The sequence below is a fragment of the Sminthopsis crassicaudata genome, chromosome 2 (genome assembly GCF_048593235.1).
Source record: "Sminthopsis crassicaudata isolate SCR6 chromosome 2, ASM4859323v1, whole genome shotgun sequence".
NCBI classification, from domain to species: Eukaryota; Metazoa; Chordata; class Mammalia; order Dasyuromorphia; family Dasyuridae; genus Sminthopsis; species Sminthopsis crassicaudata.
The window spans coordinates 618,070,031-618,086,356 of NC_133618.1; the positions used below are offsets into that span (position 1 = coordinate 618,070,031).

A 16,326-nucleotide genomic window follows, 5' to 3' on the forward strand; every position below is an offset into this window, starting at 1 on the left:
TAATGGTCTAAGAACAATTGGGTTATAGACAGGGGTAGAGCACTTGTCTGAGCTAACCCAATCCAACCAGTATTTATTAAATGTCAACTATGTGCAAGCACTGTGCTAAACACAGGGATACAAAGATACCTCTTACCTTTGAGAGGGCAAATTAATAAATTTAGGACAGCATTGCTTAAAAGACTCTAAAAGGCAAAATGATACTTCCATTTTAGAATTAAATACAACATTTCTATTTGAACCTGAGAAACAGGCATGAGGATGGGAATACTTTAGTCAGGAGAATTGAAACTGAGAATGTGAAAGGGAATTATCTGGTAATGACATTACTAATTGTTCATATGAACTCACAAATCCCTAGCCCTAGCACCTGACATTGAAAGTTTCAAATATAATGATATGGGTGCAGAGTGTGGCACTGTTAATGGAAGCAACAAAATCTTTTCCTGGTATTCTTAAAGAATTAGAGCATTTCATATGTAATTGTGGAGAAAGTATTAGCTTGGGAGTCAGGAGATCTGACATCTGGTTCCAGCTTGGTCACTAATTCTGAGACCTCTGGTAGCTATTCAATCTCACCTTTACATTGATAGGATTAGATCCAGGAGTTCTTAACCTAAGATCATGTGAAGTTGTTAAAAAATTTAAATAAGTATGTTTCAATATATTTGTTTTCCTTTGTAGTCTTATGTATTTTGTCTTTGTATTTTTGTCTTATTCTGAAAAGTTCATAGATTGCACCACATTGCCAAAGAATTCTTCAAAACTAAGACCTCCTGGCTTTAGTTCATCTCTTAATGTTTTTTCTACATCTTTATACCTATACCTATTTAGGTATAACTTAGATTATGTCTTACTTAGAGAATCAACTAGTTCCTGAAATTTATTACAAGCTGATGATTTTAGAATTTTCAAGATACCCCTCAGGATTATCCTACATTAAATCTCCTTAGCTATTCTGGTGGCAAGGGTCTTTGACAGATTATGGAGAATAAGAAAGTTGCTGCATGACCAGAGGAAGAAAAACACCACCTTGAATATCAAAAAAAAGAAAGAGAATTGAGTCTGTATTCTAGTCAATGAGTTTGTCTTTGATTCATGGCAAAATTCTAGAATAGATCAAAGAGATGTTTAGTGATCACTTTGAAAAAGAAAACAGATCACGGAGAACTATTTTACTTTATTGAGAAAGATCATTTCATATTAACTTGAAATACTTTGGGACGGACTATTAGACTGGTAGATGAAGAAAATTCTGTAGAGAGAGCTTTTCTAGACTTTCCTTTTTTTTTCAATTAATAAGCAATTCATTTTCTTTTCCATTTTCCCCTACACCATGAAAAAAGAAAAACAAAATCCTAGTTTACCTAATTTTTTTAATCCAGGCACTTGAAAGATTCCCATGCTATTCTTGCAGACAAAACTGAGAGGAGAAGGCTAGATAATAGTACAGCAAAGTGATAGAACCAGGACTAGAGCAATCTTCTGAAAGCCAATTCCATGGTCTGTCTGCTATATCAGCCAGCTTCCTACCATCTGCCTATGGTCTTTTCCCCATCCCACAGAAGATCAAGAGAAACAAACATTGTACAAAATTGGAACTTGCTACCAGCTGGGGCAGCAAAATGGTGAAGTGGAGAGTGCCCACCTGTAGTCAGGAATTCCTGTCTCAGACACTTACTAGTTGAGTGCCCCTGGGCAAGTCATTTAACCCTGTTTCCTCAGTTTCCTCATATATAAAGTAATCTGGAAAAGGAAATGGCAAATTGTTCTAGTATCTTTGCCACGAAAATCTCAAATGGGATCAGGTATGATTAAACGACAAGCACAACAACCACTTGCATTAATACCAATGTTGAGCAAGACCCACATTCAGTAGATTTGGTAAGAGACAAGCAGCATCTGTAGATGAAAGGGATCCCCATTTAATTCATCCCTTTCATTTTATTGAGGAGGATATTGAGAGGTAGTTAAGTGATTTGTCCAGGCTTATCCCATGAGTAGAGAGGGGAATCTATGCCTCTAGGGTCAGTGCTCTTTCCACTCTACCATATTGCTTCCCTTTGGTTTAATAACAAACAAAAGGCAACCTCGTGGGATAAAGATATATGGAGAGGGTTATACAAAGGCTTTAATCCTTACCAGCATCAGCATCTTTCCTAATATTTGTAGAGCCTCTAAGCACATCTATTAATTCTTTTTCTAATGCCCAGTAATGGTCTTGCCAGAAATAATCTAGCTTCTGATCTTAGCTTTACCTGGTCCATATTTTTCATCCAGTAGTTTTTTTTGGCAATATAGGTCATGCTTTTAAAATCCAACCTTCCCCTCTTGATAAGGGATTTTCAGATTATGACAGCTTTTGCTCCAACTCTCCTGTTTTTATGGATGATTCTAGGAACCCTTCATTCAGAGAGTTTCATTTGAGCAAGTATGTATTCAAGGGAAATTGTTCAGGTAATGGGCTGGAGATTTAGGACCAAGAGGAGCTGGCAATGGTGTCTGACTTTATTATTAGTTTCCTGTTCACTTTAGAAAGGATTTGAATTTTCTCAAGTCACACAGCAAGTAGCTACGTGATCCACTGGAGAGAATTGGAGCTAGAGTCAAAAAACTTGACCCCTGCTTCAGACATTTACTTACTATGTGATCCTTGGTAAATCCTTTGACCACTATTTGCCTCAGTTTCTTCATCTCTAAAATGGGGATGATAATAATAGCACAAATCTCATAGGATTGTTGTGAGGATCAAATGTGGTGATATATATATATATATATATATACATATATATATATATATATATATATATATATAACCTTATTTTCAGGAATGCTAATTATTTGGAGGCAGCATTCTTGGCATGTTTCTGTTAGCATGCCTTCTTAACATTCAGAGTCAGAGATAATGGTAATACAATGAGATCCTTTAGGAGAATCATTTATTTACTTATTTATTTTTAAGGAGAATTTTTATAATAGACTCCATAGGCAGCTAGATCCTTGAAGCATAGCATATGAATTTTCCCTTTGTGAATTTTTTCTGTCTACTTAATACATATAAGCATTCCTATCCTTTCTCAAAATAAGCTGGGGAAAAATAATAAACTAGGGAGCAACCTGTGAATCTAGGATATCCATATGAGTTGTCCATCTAAGTGCTATTATTTGACATTACATTTTTATAGCATTTTAGGATTCTAAAGTATATTCTCTCATTTGATCTATCTGGTAATGCTCCGAGGTTGGGGAGAAATTACTATTATCTGAAACAACATGTGTAGTGCAAAGAACACTGAATATGCAGTGAGAGGACCTGTATTCGAATCTTCACTCTGCTACTTATTATTAGGATTATATTGTTTATGTGACTTTGGCAAGCATATCTCCTTTGAGGAGCTCATTTTTCCTCTCTGGTAACATGGAGGAGTGTGTCTAGTTAATTTCTATGGTATCTTCCATTATTTAACTCTGTGATGTCATGATCTCTACTTGACAGACAAGAAAACAAAGACATTGAGAAATTGTATTTTACTCAAGTTTTCCCAGCTGGTCCCTGATGGTCTGGTAACTTGAAACTGGGTAGTTCTTCCCTATGCTGTGTCTCTCTAGCAATTCTATGACCAGGGCAGTAGTTCCCATCTCTGGCTCAGACATCCATCTTTTGTGGGCTGCATTTGCTCCCTTGGTACCAGCTATTGTGCTATGGAAAGGACAGCTCAGCCTTCAGTATTTCTTGCCCTGCAGACACTGTGGGTAAAAATCTGGGTGGCAGGACTAGCCACGATTTATGTTCCTTTCGCAGAAATATCCTTTGTCACTTTCCAAATCTTCTTCGTCAGCACCTCATCCTAGAGCTCCCCTTCACTGTATCCAGGTTCCCATTGAAAGGGGAGCAGAATTTAACTCACCTTCTTAGCTTGGTCTTACATAGCAATACCTTGCAGGACATGCTGAAGATTCAGGAGTTTCCACCCGAAGACAGTAGTAAGTGACAAGAAGTTACTATGCTCAAGGGCTTCCTGGAAGTCAAATTCCTCTGCATCAATGGCTTTCTAATCATGATCTTCTAGGTCTAATGATTATTAGATGGGACACTGTTTTAAGCATGGGGGATACAGAGACAAAATAAAAAATAGCCCCTGTCTTTAAGGAGTTTCTGTTCTCCTGGGGAGATACGATACTTAAACAGATAAATACAATTCAAGGAGAGAGAGCATTAACAACCAGAAGGAACCTGTTTTTTGAAGGTGGTGACATTTATGTTGAATTTACTTGAAGTTTTTCTGGTCATCTCAAGTTGGATCATTACCTCCTCAATCATCAGTAGAGTTATCATGGTTAGGAATGAAGTAACTCAGACCCAGGATTCTGACATTTTTCAGGAAAGCCATGAAGGGTTAGGTATCTGTTTTGCTGGGTATCTTGCCATTAGTGATGAGATGGTTGTTAGGTTGAGGGTAGAAGGGTGGAAATTTTGAAAAATTGGTGGCAATCTGGACCATTATGCAGATAAATGCATCTAAGAAGAATAGAGTAGGGGGAGCAGGACCATCAGGGCCCTCCTGCAAAACAGAAAAATGAGCCTGGCATTTAAGGCACTGCACAATTGACTTCTTCCCTACATTTTCAAATTTATATAACAAAATTAAATAGCAACTTATGTACATTTAGTTCCCCACAAGCATCTGATAAAGCAGGTAAAATAAAGCTTACTGTCCTCATTTTACAGAGTGGGGAATAAACCTTAGAAGCCAATTACTTGACCCTTGTTATACAAGTAGTAAAATGCCAACTTCAGATTGGAAGCAATTCCCATTCTAGCACTATTGCCTTATCTCCTGCTATTTACCATAAATCAACCTGGCTGTGATTCTCACTTTTCTCTATATCTGGTAGGTATAGAGTTCTACTTCATGCTTCTTGATTATGCTGTTTCTCTTCCTAGACTGCCCTTCCTCGTCCTCTGTAACTGTCTAAAATCCCGGTCATTTCAAGTCCCACTTTCATGAAATATAAGATCCTTGAGGACAAGGATTGTTACTTTTGTCTTTGAATTCCCAAAACCTTGCATGGTTCCTGGCACACAACAGATAATTAATTTCTCGTGATAGATGGACCATCATAGTCCACATTATTCTCTCTTTCTCTGAACTCCTATTGACTACTGTTATGTGATCTAGCAACTGGTTTTTCTCCATTTATCCTTTTTTCCCCCCCTGAGGCTGGGGTTAAGTGACTTGCCCAGGGTCACACAGCTAGGAAGTGTTAAGTGTCTGACACCAGATTTGAACTCGGGTCCTCCTGAATTCAAGGCTGGTGCTCTGTCCACTGTTCCACCTAGCTGCCCCCTCTCCATTTATTCTTAAGAGTATGTCTTCCCATTTAGAGTACATATTTCTATGTGGACAGAACAATGACTTCATGTTTTATAATTTCTCTGGTGTCTAGCACAGTGCTAGAAGCTTTATAGGCACATTACAGAGACAACTATTAACATTACTTTCCACTAATGTGTATATGGAAATCCCTGATCAGAATATAACAACTGACAATTATATGGTATTTTGAAAGTCTGCAAAGTCTTCACCATAAATATTATCTCATTTGATTTTTACCCTAACCTTGTGAGGAAGATGCTGTTATTACCTCAGTTTCAGAATTGCTGTAATAATTTGTTGTTCAATCCTTTTTTGACTCTTTGTGACTCCCTTTGGGATTTTCTTGGAAAAGATAGTAAAGTGGTTTGCCATTTCGTTCTGTAGCTCACTTTACAGATGAGAAAACTGGGGCAAATAGGGTTAAGTGACTTATCCAGGATCACACAGCTAGTTAGTGTCTGAGGCCAGATTTGAACTCAGATTTTCTTTGCTCCAGGCCCGGTGGAGCACTGGATCCACTGTGTCCCTGCCTCTCTCTGCCTCCAAATTATTATATATAGGTGTTTTATAAATGAAGAACTTGAGGATTGGAGAGTTTGAGGGATTTGATCAAGGTCATATAACAAGTAAGCAATCAGAATTCAAATCTGGGTCTTTTTTTCTCCAACTCTTATCCTGTCACCTCTCAAATGCTTCTTAAGGAAATTTGAAGGTTATTAGTTTGATTACTGGACATCAGAAAGAAGATATTATTTCTTTTTAAAATTAATTTTATAATTCTAACATTTTTTTGACATACATATGCATAGGTAATTTTTTTTTTTACAACATTATCCCTTGTCCTTTCTGTTCCGAATTTTTCCCCTCCTTCCCTCTACCCCCTCCCCTAGATGGCAGGCATTCCCATACATATTCAATAGAAGATATTATTTCTTAAACTAGAGAAAGAGTTTTGCACTGGGAATTTGGAGAACTGAGGTCTGGGCTGGGCTCTTCCCAATAGCAATATGATTTAACAATTTCTCTGGTTCTATCATCTTGCCAATTATGAATGTTATAGCATGATATCATTTGTCAGACTAAGGTGCATCTACTAACTAAATAGCTTTTATTGATTGAATCTGACCTTGGAACTCTGGAACAGCTTATGCCTCTTGGTTAAGAAGAAGGGGAGGTAAGTAGCTTAGTTTGCAGCCTAGTTAGGATCTCACTCGTTGGCAGTGTCTTGAATTAAGCTGTTCATCTCTCTGGTTTATGCTATGATGTCAAATATATTATGAGCACTAGAGGGCCTCAGTAGAATGTACAATAGTCATCTGGCACTCTATAAATAGATGAGCTAAGCATCTGTCAATAAAGAGAAAGCTTCTACTATAAAGGGCCAGAACCTAGAATTGAAATTATTCCATTGTCCAGGGAATTTGGGAGTGCTCAAAGTGATGGCAAAGAATAGCATTTGGAAAATGTAGAATTTTCAGTCCACGTTTGAGATAGACATTACAAAAAAGAGAAATGCATTTTTCTAGTCATCCACCATTGATTATTTGAGGATCATAGGTTAGGTTTGAAGCCCAGTAGCTCCTGATTTAGTCATGAATAAGGAAGATCTTAGATGGAGCCAAATATGTTCTCATCTAACTCAACAAACTAGGAGTTTGGGAAATAATTACTGATAAGGCTTTAAAGTTTGCAAGAGCAATTTATATATATTGTTTTGTTAGAAGCTTGCAACAACTACAAGGAGTTAAACTCTATTTTATAGATGGAGAAACTGAATCCGAAAGAAGTTAAGTGGCTTGCTACCAGTCATATAACCCACACAGAGAGTATCCTCCTCAAAAACTTTCATAGCTTAAAACTGCACTAAAACTGTTATATCTGAGATAGGATTCAAACCCAAGTACAGTGCTCTATCCACTGAACTCAAAAGAGAAAATTATTAATTTTTGAATTTTGGGGGAGAGAGTGATGGGGTAGCTGGTTCAAGCAATAGAAGACCAGTTCTGTATTCAGTTCACTTCATGTTTATTAAACACTTGCCAGATGCAAAGAACTTTGCTTGGATTTAGAGCACAAAGTTAAAACAGATAGTTATTGCTCTCAATGAGATTATATTCTACAGGATGTGATTATGTGCACAGAAGAGTCATCCAAGTAGGGAGTAATAGGTCAAAAGAGAATTAAATACTCTCAAAATATTTGAGGACAGAATGAGCAGAAGAGGGCATCAGAGAAGTCTTCATGGAGGAAGTGGAATATGAGATGAGCTTTAAAGAAAGGGGAATAATATGAAATAAGGCTAGAAGCTGAGGTTGCAGCAACATTGTTGATGAAGGGGTCTTGGATGTTAGGCTAAGGAATTTCTTAGTTCTTCAGTCTAAAGGCAAGGGGAGACCACTGAAAATTTTTTTTATTAATTTTATAATTATAATTTTTTTGACAGTACATATGCATGAGTAATTTCTTACAACATTATCTCTTGTATTCATTTTTCCAAATTTTCCCCTCCCTCCCTCTACTCCCTCCCCTAGGTGACAGGCAATCCTATACATATTAAATGTGTTACAGTATAACCTAATAGAATATATGTGTGTAAAACCGAATTTCTTGTTGCACGGTAAGAATTGGATTCTGAAGGTATAAGTAACCTGGGTAGAAAGACAATAGTGCAAACAGTTTACATTCAATTCCCAGTGTTCCTTCTCTGGGTGTAGCTGTTTCTGTCCATTGTTGATCAACTGGAAGTGAGTTGGATCTTCTTTATGTTGAAGATATCCACTTCCATCAGAATATATCTTCATACTGTATTGTTGAAGTGTACAATGATCTCCTGGTTCTGCTCATTTCACTCAGCATCAGTTCATTTAAGTCTCTCCAAGCCTCTCTGTATCCATCCTGCTGAGACCACTGAAAATTTTAAAGCAGAAGAATAACATGATTAGATCTGTATATTAGGGTGAATATTTTGGCAGCTGTAGGAGGATAGATTGATAACAAGGTGAAAAAAGGCAAACAATCAGGAAGTGATTACATAGTTTTTGATGCAGTAACAGTGGATATAGGGAGCAAAAGAGAACAAAGAGTCAAAAAAAAAAAAAAGGAGTTCATGTTTCATGTCTGGTTCACTGGGACAGTAATACCTACAACAGAAAAGGAGAGTTTGGCAGAGAGGAGTGGGTTTAAGAAGAAAGAGTATAAGCTGACAATTGAATTTGAGGTGATAATGGTGTTTTCTTTCTTTCTTTCTTTCTTTCTTTCTTTCTTTCTTTCTCTCTTCCTTTCTTTCTATTTCTTCCTTCCTTCCTTCCTTCCTTCCTTCCTTCCTTCCTTCCTTCCTTCTTTCCTTCCTTCCTTCCTTCCTTCCTTCCTTCCTTCCTTCCTTCCTTCCTTCCTTCCTTCCTTCCTTCCTTCCTTCCTTCCTTCCTTCCTTCCTTCCTTCCTTCCTTCCTTCCTTCCTTCCTTCCTTCCTTCCTTCCTTCCTTCCTTCCTTCCTTCCTTCCTTCCTTCCTTCCTTCCTTCCTTCCTTCCTTTCTTTCTTTTTTGGCTGAGGCAATTGGAATTAGGTGACTTGCTCAGGGTCACACAGCTAGGAAGTATTAGATAATGGTGTTTTCAAGTGGAAATGTATAGCAAGCAGTTGGAGATGAAGGATTAGAATTTGGGAGATATATTCAGAATAGATATATGGAATTAAAAATATCAGCATAAAGGTGATCACTGAACTCATGGGAACATATAATATCAATAAAAGTAGATAGAGGAAAAACATTTGAGGAGATTTCTATATTTAGGGATGGGAGGTGATAATGAACTGATGATAATGAATGGAGACTGAGAAGGAGCAGTCAGATAAGCAGTAACTAATTATCAGGGGGTATCAGTTGTCACAGAAGCAAGGAAGGAAACCTATCAATTGTATTTAAAGTTATAGAAAAATCAAGTAAAATTGGAGCTAAAAAGAAAATATCATTAATTTGAAAAAAAATTACAAGTTATTTTCAGTCTTTTTAGGGCTAATGATCTAATACTTCTTCTTGGAATCTACATCTCTGTGAAACTAATTTGCACGTCACCCTGACTTCCACATCACAGAGGATTACTAGTAATAGGATTTTCTACTTAGAAGCTAGGGGCTTGTCTCATCCAAGACCTATAAAGTGTCTTCTTGCAGAGGAATATGGGCCCAATTTGTCACTTTTTCTTTTTAGTCTTGATCTTTCTGGAGGGAAACACAGCTTACCCTGCATGCAATCCAGAATGTATATGTTCAGATGACAGCTTTGGCAGGTATGGAAATATTGGTAGGGTCACCAAGAGATCCTGTAAGATTTATTTATTTTGGGAGTTCTATTGTTTGAGAGTTTGAAATTATTTTTTAAAGAGACAACTAAAGTCTTATGGACATTCATTTCACTTAATGTTGCAATGTTCTTTGTGAATTACATGTTTTTACCCAAATGGAGTTAACATTGAATGGAATTTTTGTAGGAAATATAACATTTTACTTCTAGGTATTAATTTTTTCTATGAATATTCTAATATCTAGTTGGGGGATTGTGAGAAGATTATGCATGAGAAGGTACAGGGAAGGAACATTAGAGCTCAAGGGATTATGAGTCAGACAGTTTATTACTCACAGACAAATAAATGTGTGTGGTTCACTTGCCCTTCAGTCCCATAGGCATGTATAAGTGGCTCAGGCATAATTTTGGATTTCTGCCTTTATATCTGACATATGCTTCTGGGAAATTTCATGGGGAAGAGTGGGAGGGGTACTTTAGGAGCAGTCAATCAGTGGGTGATCTGGACTGTAAGCCATCTCCTCCCCAAGTTAACTGAAAGGACATTGTAATTAGTAACAATTGCTAACTTTACATACCTGAATTAAATATAATTTGCTAAGCTAAGCTGATAGTTTGTTAACCTTGCAATACTAATCCTAAATATTTTGAATAAGTCAGTTGTTGGGTACATAAGAACTTTTTGGTATTTAGGTAGGTCTGCCAATTATCAAACGTGCTACTCTGTCAGCTGGAGCCTATCAACAATCCAGTTGTTGTAGGGAGCAAGGTGGTATAAATGCAAAGAGTGATGGAAAAAAGTTTTAAGATTCCGCTACATATGAATTATATAATTTCAGCTAAATTATTTTTTGGCGGTAGTTTTCTCATCTGTTAAATGAGAAGGTTTTGGACTTGATATTAGATAATGTTTCAGGTCTGAATTATAAGTCAGCTTAAACACTTGATTATTTTTCTGCAGGTCTCTGTTGTGCATGGATACTTCTTTGAGAAAGATCCTGGGAAACATCCCCAAAGATATCAAGAAACTTAGGATAGAAAACTCTCACTTAAGTGAGCTGCCTCATGGGTCCTTTTCTAACAACAGTGCCTTGGAATTCCTTTGGCTCAACTTTAATAACATCACAGAGATTCACCCGGGAGCCCTGGAGCATCTGAGAGACTTGAGAGAGCTGAGGCTGCAAGGGAACAGGTTGTGTACAGTACCATGGACAGCATTTCAAGCAACTCCAGTTCTAAACATCCTTGATCTCAAACACAACAGACTTGATGTTCTGCCCAAGCAAGCGCTTCAGTATTTGGTTAATCTTACCTACTTAGACTTGTCCTTTAATGAACTTACAGTGGTGTCTGAGGATGTCTTCATTCAGTGGCCCATGTATCAGAAAAGTCGAAAACTCATCAGCAGGGCTGAAGGCATATCCAATGTAGTGCTGGCTTTGCACAACAATCCATGGATGTGTGATTGCCATCTAAAGGGGCTTGTCCAGTTTTTCAAATTCATCAGGCCCCCTGTCATACTAATGAACTCCTATCTGATGTGCCGGAGTCCTCTTTCAAAGGCAGGGAAATTTTTCTATGAAGTAGAGCTCAATAGCTGTATGAAGCCAAAGACTTCAACCTCTAATTCTAACATTACTGTCCAAGTGGGGCTAAATATCACTCTGAGCTGCCTGGCACAGGCAAGTCCCTTACCAAACATTGTGTGGAATTATCCACTGAAGAAGTTGAAGGAATTTGATGGTAAGTTAGGGTATTCCTTTTTTTTTTCTCAGGGGCAAGAGAAGGTTCTGTCTAACTTTATGAATATTTAAAGAAATATCAAGTATGATAACTGTCTGATGTACAAAATAATTAGTGCTTTTTGTAACCATCTGATGGACAAGGTCTTTAGTGCTTAGGCTTCATTTTAGGTACAGGAAATGATTATTTAAGATATTTACCATTATGGAATAGAGTAAGGGTTATTAAAGACATGTCAACCAGAAGTCTCATTAACCATGAGTATTTTTCACTGTAGGATTGGGGCAGACAGTCTTCCTAGGAAGATAGTTAAAATAATAAAGCAAAGGAAAGTTAAAATAATAATGACACAACTTATTCCTGACTCCCCCCTTCCTCTCTCCCTCCATCTTCTGTGACTAGTTACTACAGAGTAGAAGAATATTGTCAAATGTAAAATGCTGGTTTTGTGGCCTTGTCACTATTGCAAAATGAAAATCTTTTCCCCCTAGCTTTGTTCAGAGCATTTGCAGAAAATCAGCTTATGCTAAAGCATTACGTGATTTTCCATCTTAGATTGAAAAGCCAGGAGATGGGGGAATCTGACTCCTGGGAAGCAAAAACCAAAACAGAAGAGCAAAATGTAAAGACCACATGCAGTACAGGGTGGGTTGGATGTTGTCTTTTGTTTTTGAAGAGGATCAAATGACTTCAATATGTTAAAGGGAAGTTACAGCATATCCAGCTGTGGCTGATCAGATCATTGTGAGTTTGGAATGCTCTCCACTAGAGGTCGGGCACAAATAGTCTATGAACATTTCGGGTATAATCTCTACCTGAGTATGTCTCATTTTTCTTTTGATTTACTTCAATTTTGCTTTGCTCATAGAGCACAGAACATTTTTTGATATAGATATGCCATACTAAGCCCTTTACCAGTGTCTCCCATGTCATGCAATTAATTCCAAACTACAGCATCCTACATTGAAGCATTACATATCTGCTCCACAGAAGGTAAACAGAATTAGTATACAATTTGCATGCTTTGAGCTGATTCACATACCAGTAATACAACCATTGACCTTTACACTCAAAAACTAGTTTTAATGATATAGAAAGAGGATTTAATTTAAAATGCTCATAGAGGTGTATTGGGAGCTAAGACTGAATTAGGATCTAGAGGACAAAGTACTGTCTATGGAGTAAAGAAACTTTATGTTCAAATTCTGCCCACATATATACTAGTTCAAATGTTTTGATCACCACAAATGACTTCATCTCTCTGAGCCATTTCTAAAATGGACAATAGTAATTATCTCACAAAATTATTATGAGGATCAAATGAGATTTAATTACATATACATATAACTTTACATATAAATGCATCTTTTCCTTCTCTTTCATTTTTTCTTTTCCTCCTTGTCCTCCTCTTTTATTTTTTCCTCTTTCTTTTCTCCTCTCTTTCTTATTTTTTCTCATATAATCTTTGCAGAGCTTCAGACTATATTTTATTGTCATCAGTGCTATTGAATTGATGTACAAAAATATCTATTACGATATATATGTAACTATATTAAATACACCCATATAGGTTTATGTATACATATAAAAACACACAAGATTGATTTCACATGACACATACACATCAAGTACAGGTAAAGTCGCACACAGAAAACAACAGGTTTCATACAATGACAGAGCTATTTTCTAGTCTTCATGGGCTCCTTCCCAGAGCATTCTGGCCTTTGTTGTTGGTTGGAAAGATCTATGCATGTAATTTTTCATGCCAACACATCTAGTGGTTGAAGAAACTGTACAACTTTAGCCTGTTGTTATATGGCACCCAGAATGTCTGAGTGAAATCTGTAGAATTCAGCCAGTCCTCCACATTTGGTCTGCATAATGCCAGGATATCTGCATGGCTGGAAACATAATGAGACTTGATTTTTTTTTCTCAGTTTGTGTCCTCATGCTAGCAGGTGGAGTCTTATCCCAGGATTATATGTCAATTAATCAACTAATAATTCTATTTATAATCTATAGAAAAAAGAGACAGATTAGTCCTTAATTTTGAAGCTTAAATGAGATAATGGATGTAAAGCATTTTTTAAGCTTTAAATACAATGTAAATATCAGTTATTATTGTTGTTACTAGCCTACATTTCCCAGGCTTTCAATCTGGTGATAACTTCATTCTCCTGACCCTTATATAGTATTCCTGCTGAGCTTAGGGGTATAGTATTACTAGAGTAATAGTAATAGAGCCGTACAGAGTATGATAGCAAGTGTTTAACACCAGGGGTTCTCTGGGGGGAGAAATACTCACACATTAAAAAAAAAGTTTAATCTGCACTAACAACATTTTCTTAAATCTAGACAATTAAAAACTCCCTAATATATGAAGTGCTGATTTGTATATGATTTTGGAGCTGTAAATGCTTGCACTGAAAATTTAGCAATGGAGCTCAGGAGAATCTGGATAGAGCTGGTTCCATCCTACTCTTGCTTTCAAGAAGTTACATTCTATAGGAGTAGACAACATATATTCATATAGGTATCAATACAATATATACACCATAAATGAAAGGTAATTTTGGGGTAGGGAAGGTCTTGGTAGCCAGTTGGGTATATCTGGAAAGGCTTCATGGAGTAGAAAGTGGTATCAGCTGAGTTTAGAAGGAGACTAATTATTTTTAATAATTCAGATAAGGAGGAGGAAGATGGACTATCTACAAGACAGGGATTAAGCCTTCTTTGGAAAAACCTGGTTAAATATGTTCATATCTTCAGGCTTTTGAAATATTTATAGGAATCAGGTCCAGTCGATGAAGTTTAATTATTTATTTTTAATCCCCAGTGTCTACCTCTCCTATTGGGGAAGATTCCATTCATTCTGAGCTGGTGATACCTTTAGCCCATTTGACAGACAGTGGCAACTACACCTGTGTAGCCAGCAACTCCATGGGCAGCAGCTCTGTCCCCATCTCCCTTCAGGTTCAGCCTGCACCCTCTTCCTCCTCCTACTTGACTTCCTCGGAAGAGCATTCCTACATTTACATGAGGATCGCCAAGCAAACCGTTTATGGAATCGTGCTAGAGTGGTACGCTGCCACAGACAACCCTTCAGAGACCTGGTTCACACTCTACTTTGGGATATATGAAGCTGTCAAGAAAGAAACTGTATCAATTGGCCCTGGGATCAACACCTATTGGGTGAATGACCTGCTTCCAGCCACAAAATATGAAGCATGTATAAGCCTACAGAGCCAGCCACCCCACAAGGACCAGTGCATTGTCTTTGTGACAGGCAATGACATCAGTGAGTTGTATAAGAGGGAGAGAGTCATCCACATCATTGTTGTGGTTTGTGCCTTGGCCCTGGCAGTGCCGGTAGGCGTGTACGTTTGTGCCTCAGAGGCCCATCTCAGTTGCTTGGGCCACTGTTTGGACAATTGTCCTCCTAGGAGAAATGGATCAAGATGCCCCAGCACCGTCATTGAGAGCAGGGAGACCATGTTCAACAACCTGACAACTGGCATTGAGGAGAGTCTCTATCTTGGGGAGATCAAAGAGGATCAGAGCCAACAAATCCCCAACAGAGAGTCAAAATAGCATGCGTCTTTTTTTTAGGTGGATTTAACTTCAAGGCAGGTTGACTTGGATCCTCTTACTTAAATCACCAGAATTGGAGAAGGAAAGTCAAATTCCTATGAACTTCATGGTCCCCCTTTGGCTTAGGAATTTTGCTAAACCAATAAAAGGTGAGCCTGGCTCACCTAATATAAGCTGATTGAACATTATTGATAAAGGAAGGGCTCTGATATCTCATCCATCACATAGACTGTAACCCACCCATGCCTTCTCACTCTAGATGATTCTTTATCTATTCTTTCTCATCAATTCTTGGGCCACTCCCCCATGAATTGGGGTCTCCTAACTGTAGGTCTTTTAGTATAAAGTGGGTACTATTCTCCTCTTTATTGGTCCAGTGGGAAGCAGATCTGTCTATGATACAAGTGACCCAGGTGCCAGTCCCTAATGAATGAGAAAATACTCATTGCCCTCAAGGCATAGCCTGTTTAGAAATCTATAGAGATACCTGTAGTTATTGCACCAGAGCTTCCCTTGTAGTGTGTCTATTAGAAGGAAAATTCTTCAGAGTATGTGATAGAAACCAACTATTAGTTTCACTGATGGGTTACATGTTGGAGGTGGGGGAGAGGAGGGAGGTTGCTTCTTCATTGTGCTCTTGTGAAATGCAACCATGTGTTAATGCCATTTTATAAATAATCTTGACCATTTTGTAAGCATAGTGATTCCCTCATTTCTAAGGGAATTGTAAATATTTACAATTCCTTGGGAAGGCAATATTGTGATGGATTGTAAAAGTTACTAAACTTTTTATGCCTTTGACCTCTTAATAGGTATATGTCCTAAGGATGCCAATGAAAGGAAAAAAACAACACTTATTTGTACCAAAATACTATTAATAGCATTATTTAAGATATATACATTTATTTTTTAAAAATAGAAAAAAAACATAGGCATAATGATTAGCAATTTGCTGTAAAAATTGAGGCATATGAGCATGATGGAATTTTGTTACACTATATTTATTGACTGACCATTTTAATTGACAATGTGAAGAATGAAAATGTGAAGATACTCATATTAAATGATACAGAATAAAGAAAGTACGATCAGAACAAACACATATATACTACAATTACACAAAACCAATAATAGAAAGAATACCAAAAACCTAAGAAAAAAGTTCAGAAAGGGACATTCAAGTAAACAAGATGGTATTATTTTGTTAAATCAAGAGTATACATGTCAAGGTTGTAATATTTTGGAGCTTGCAGTTTTTTTTTTTAACATGATCACCCTTATCTTATTTATCCTAATGTTTCTGTTGATACCAA

The 16,326-nt window shown here is 37.2% G+C and overlaps 1 protein-coding gene across 1 annotated transcript in view; it reads left to right on the top strand.

Moving 5' to 3' along the window:
• Positions 1-15,186, top strand: part of LRIT2 (leucine rich repeat, Ig-like and transmembrane domains 2) — a 24,051-nt gene extending 8,865 nt beyond the window's left edge. Inside the window, exons 3-4 of the mRNA XM_074284869.1 lie at positions 10,634-11,422; positions 14,259-15,186. Coding sequence (XP_074140970.1) covers positions 10,634-11,422; positions 14,259-15,013 — 1,544 coding nt within the window. The 3' untranslated portion in view covers positions 15,014-15,186. The remainder of the gene's footprint in view (positions 1-10,633; positions 11,423-14,258) is intronic.
• The last annotated feature ends 1,140 nt before the right edge of the window (positions 15,187-16,326 follow it).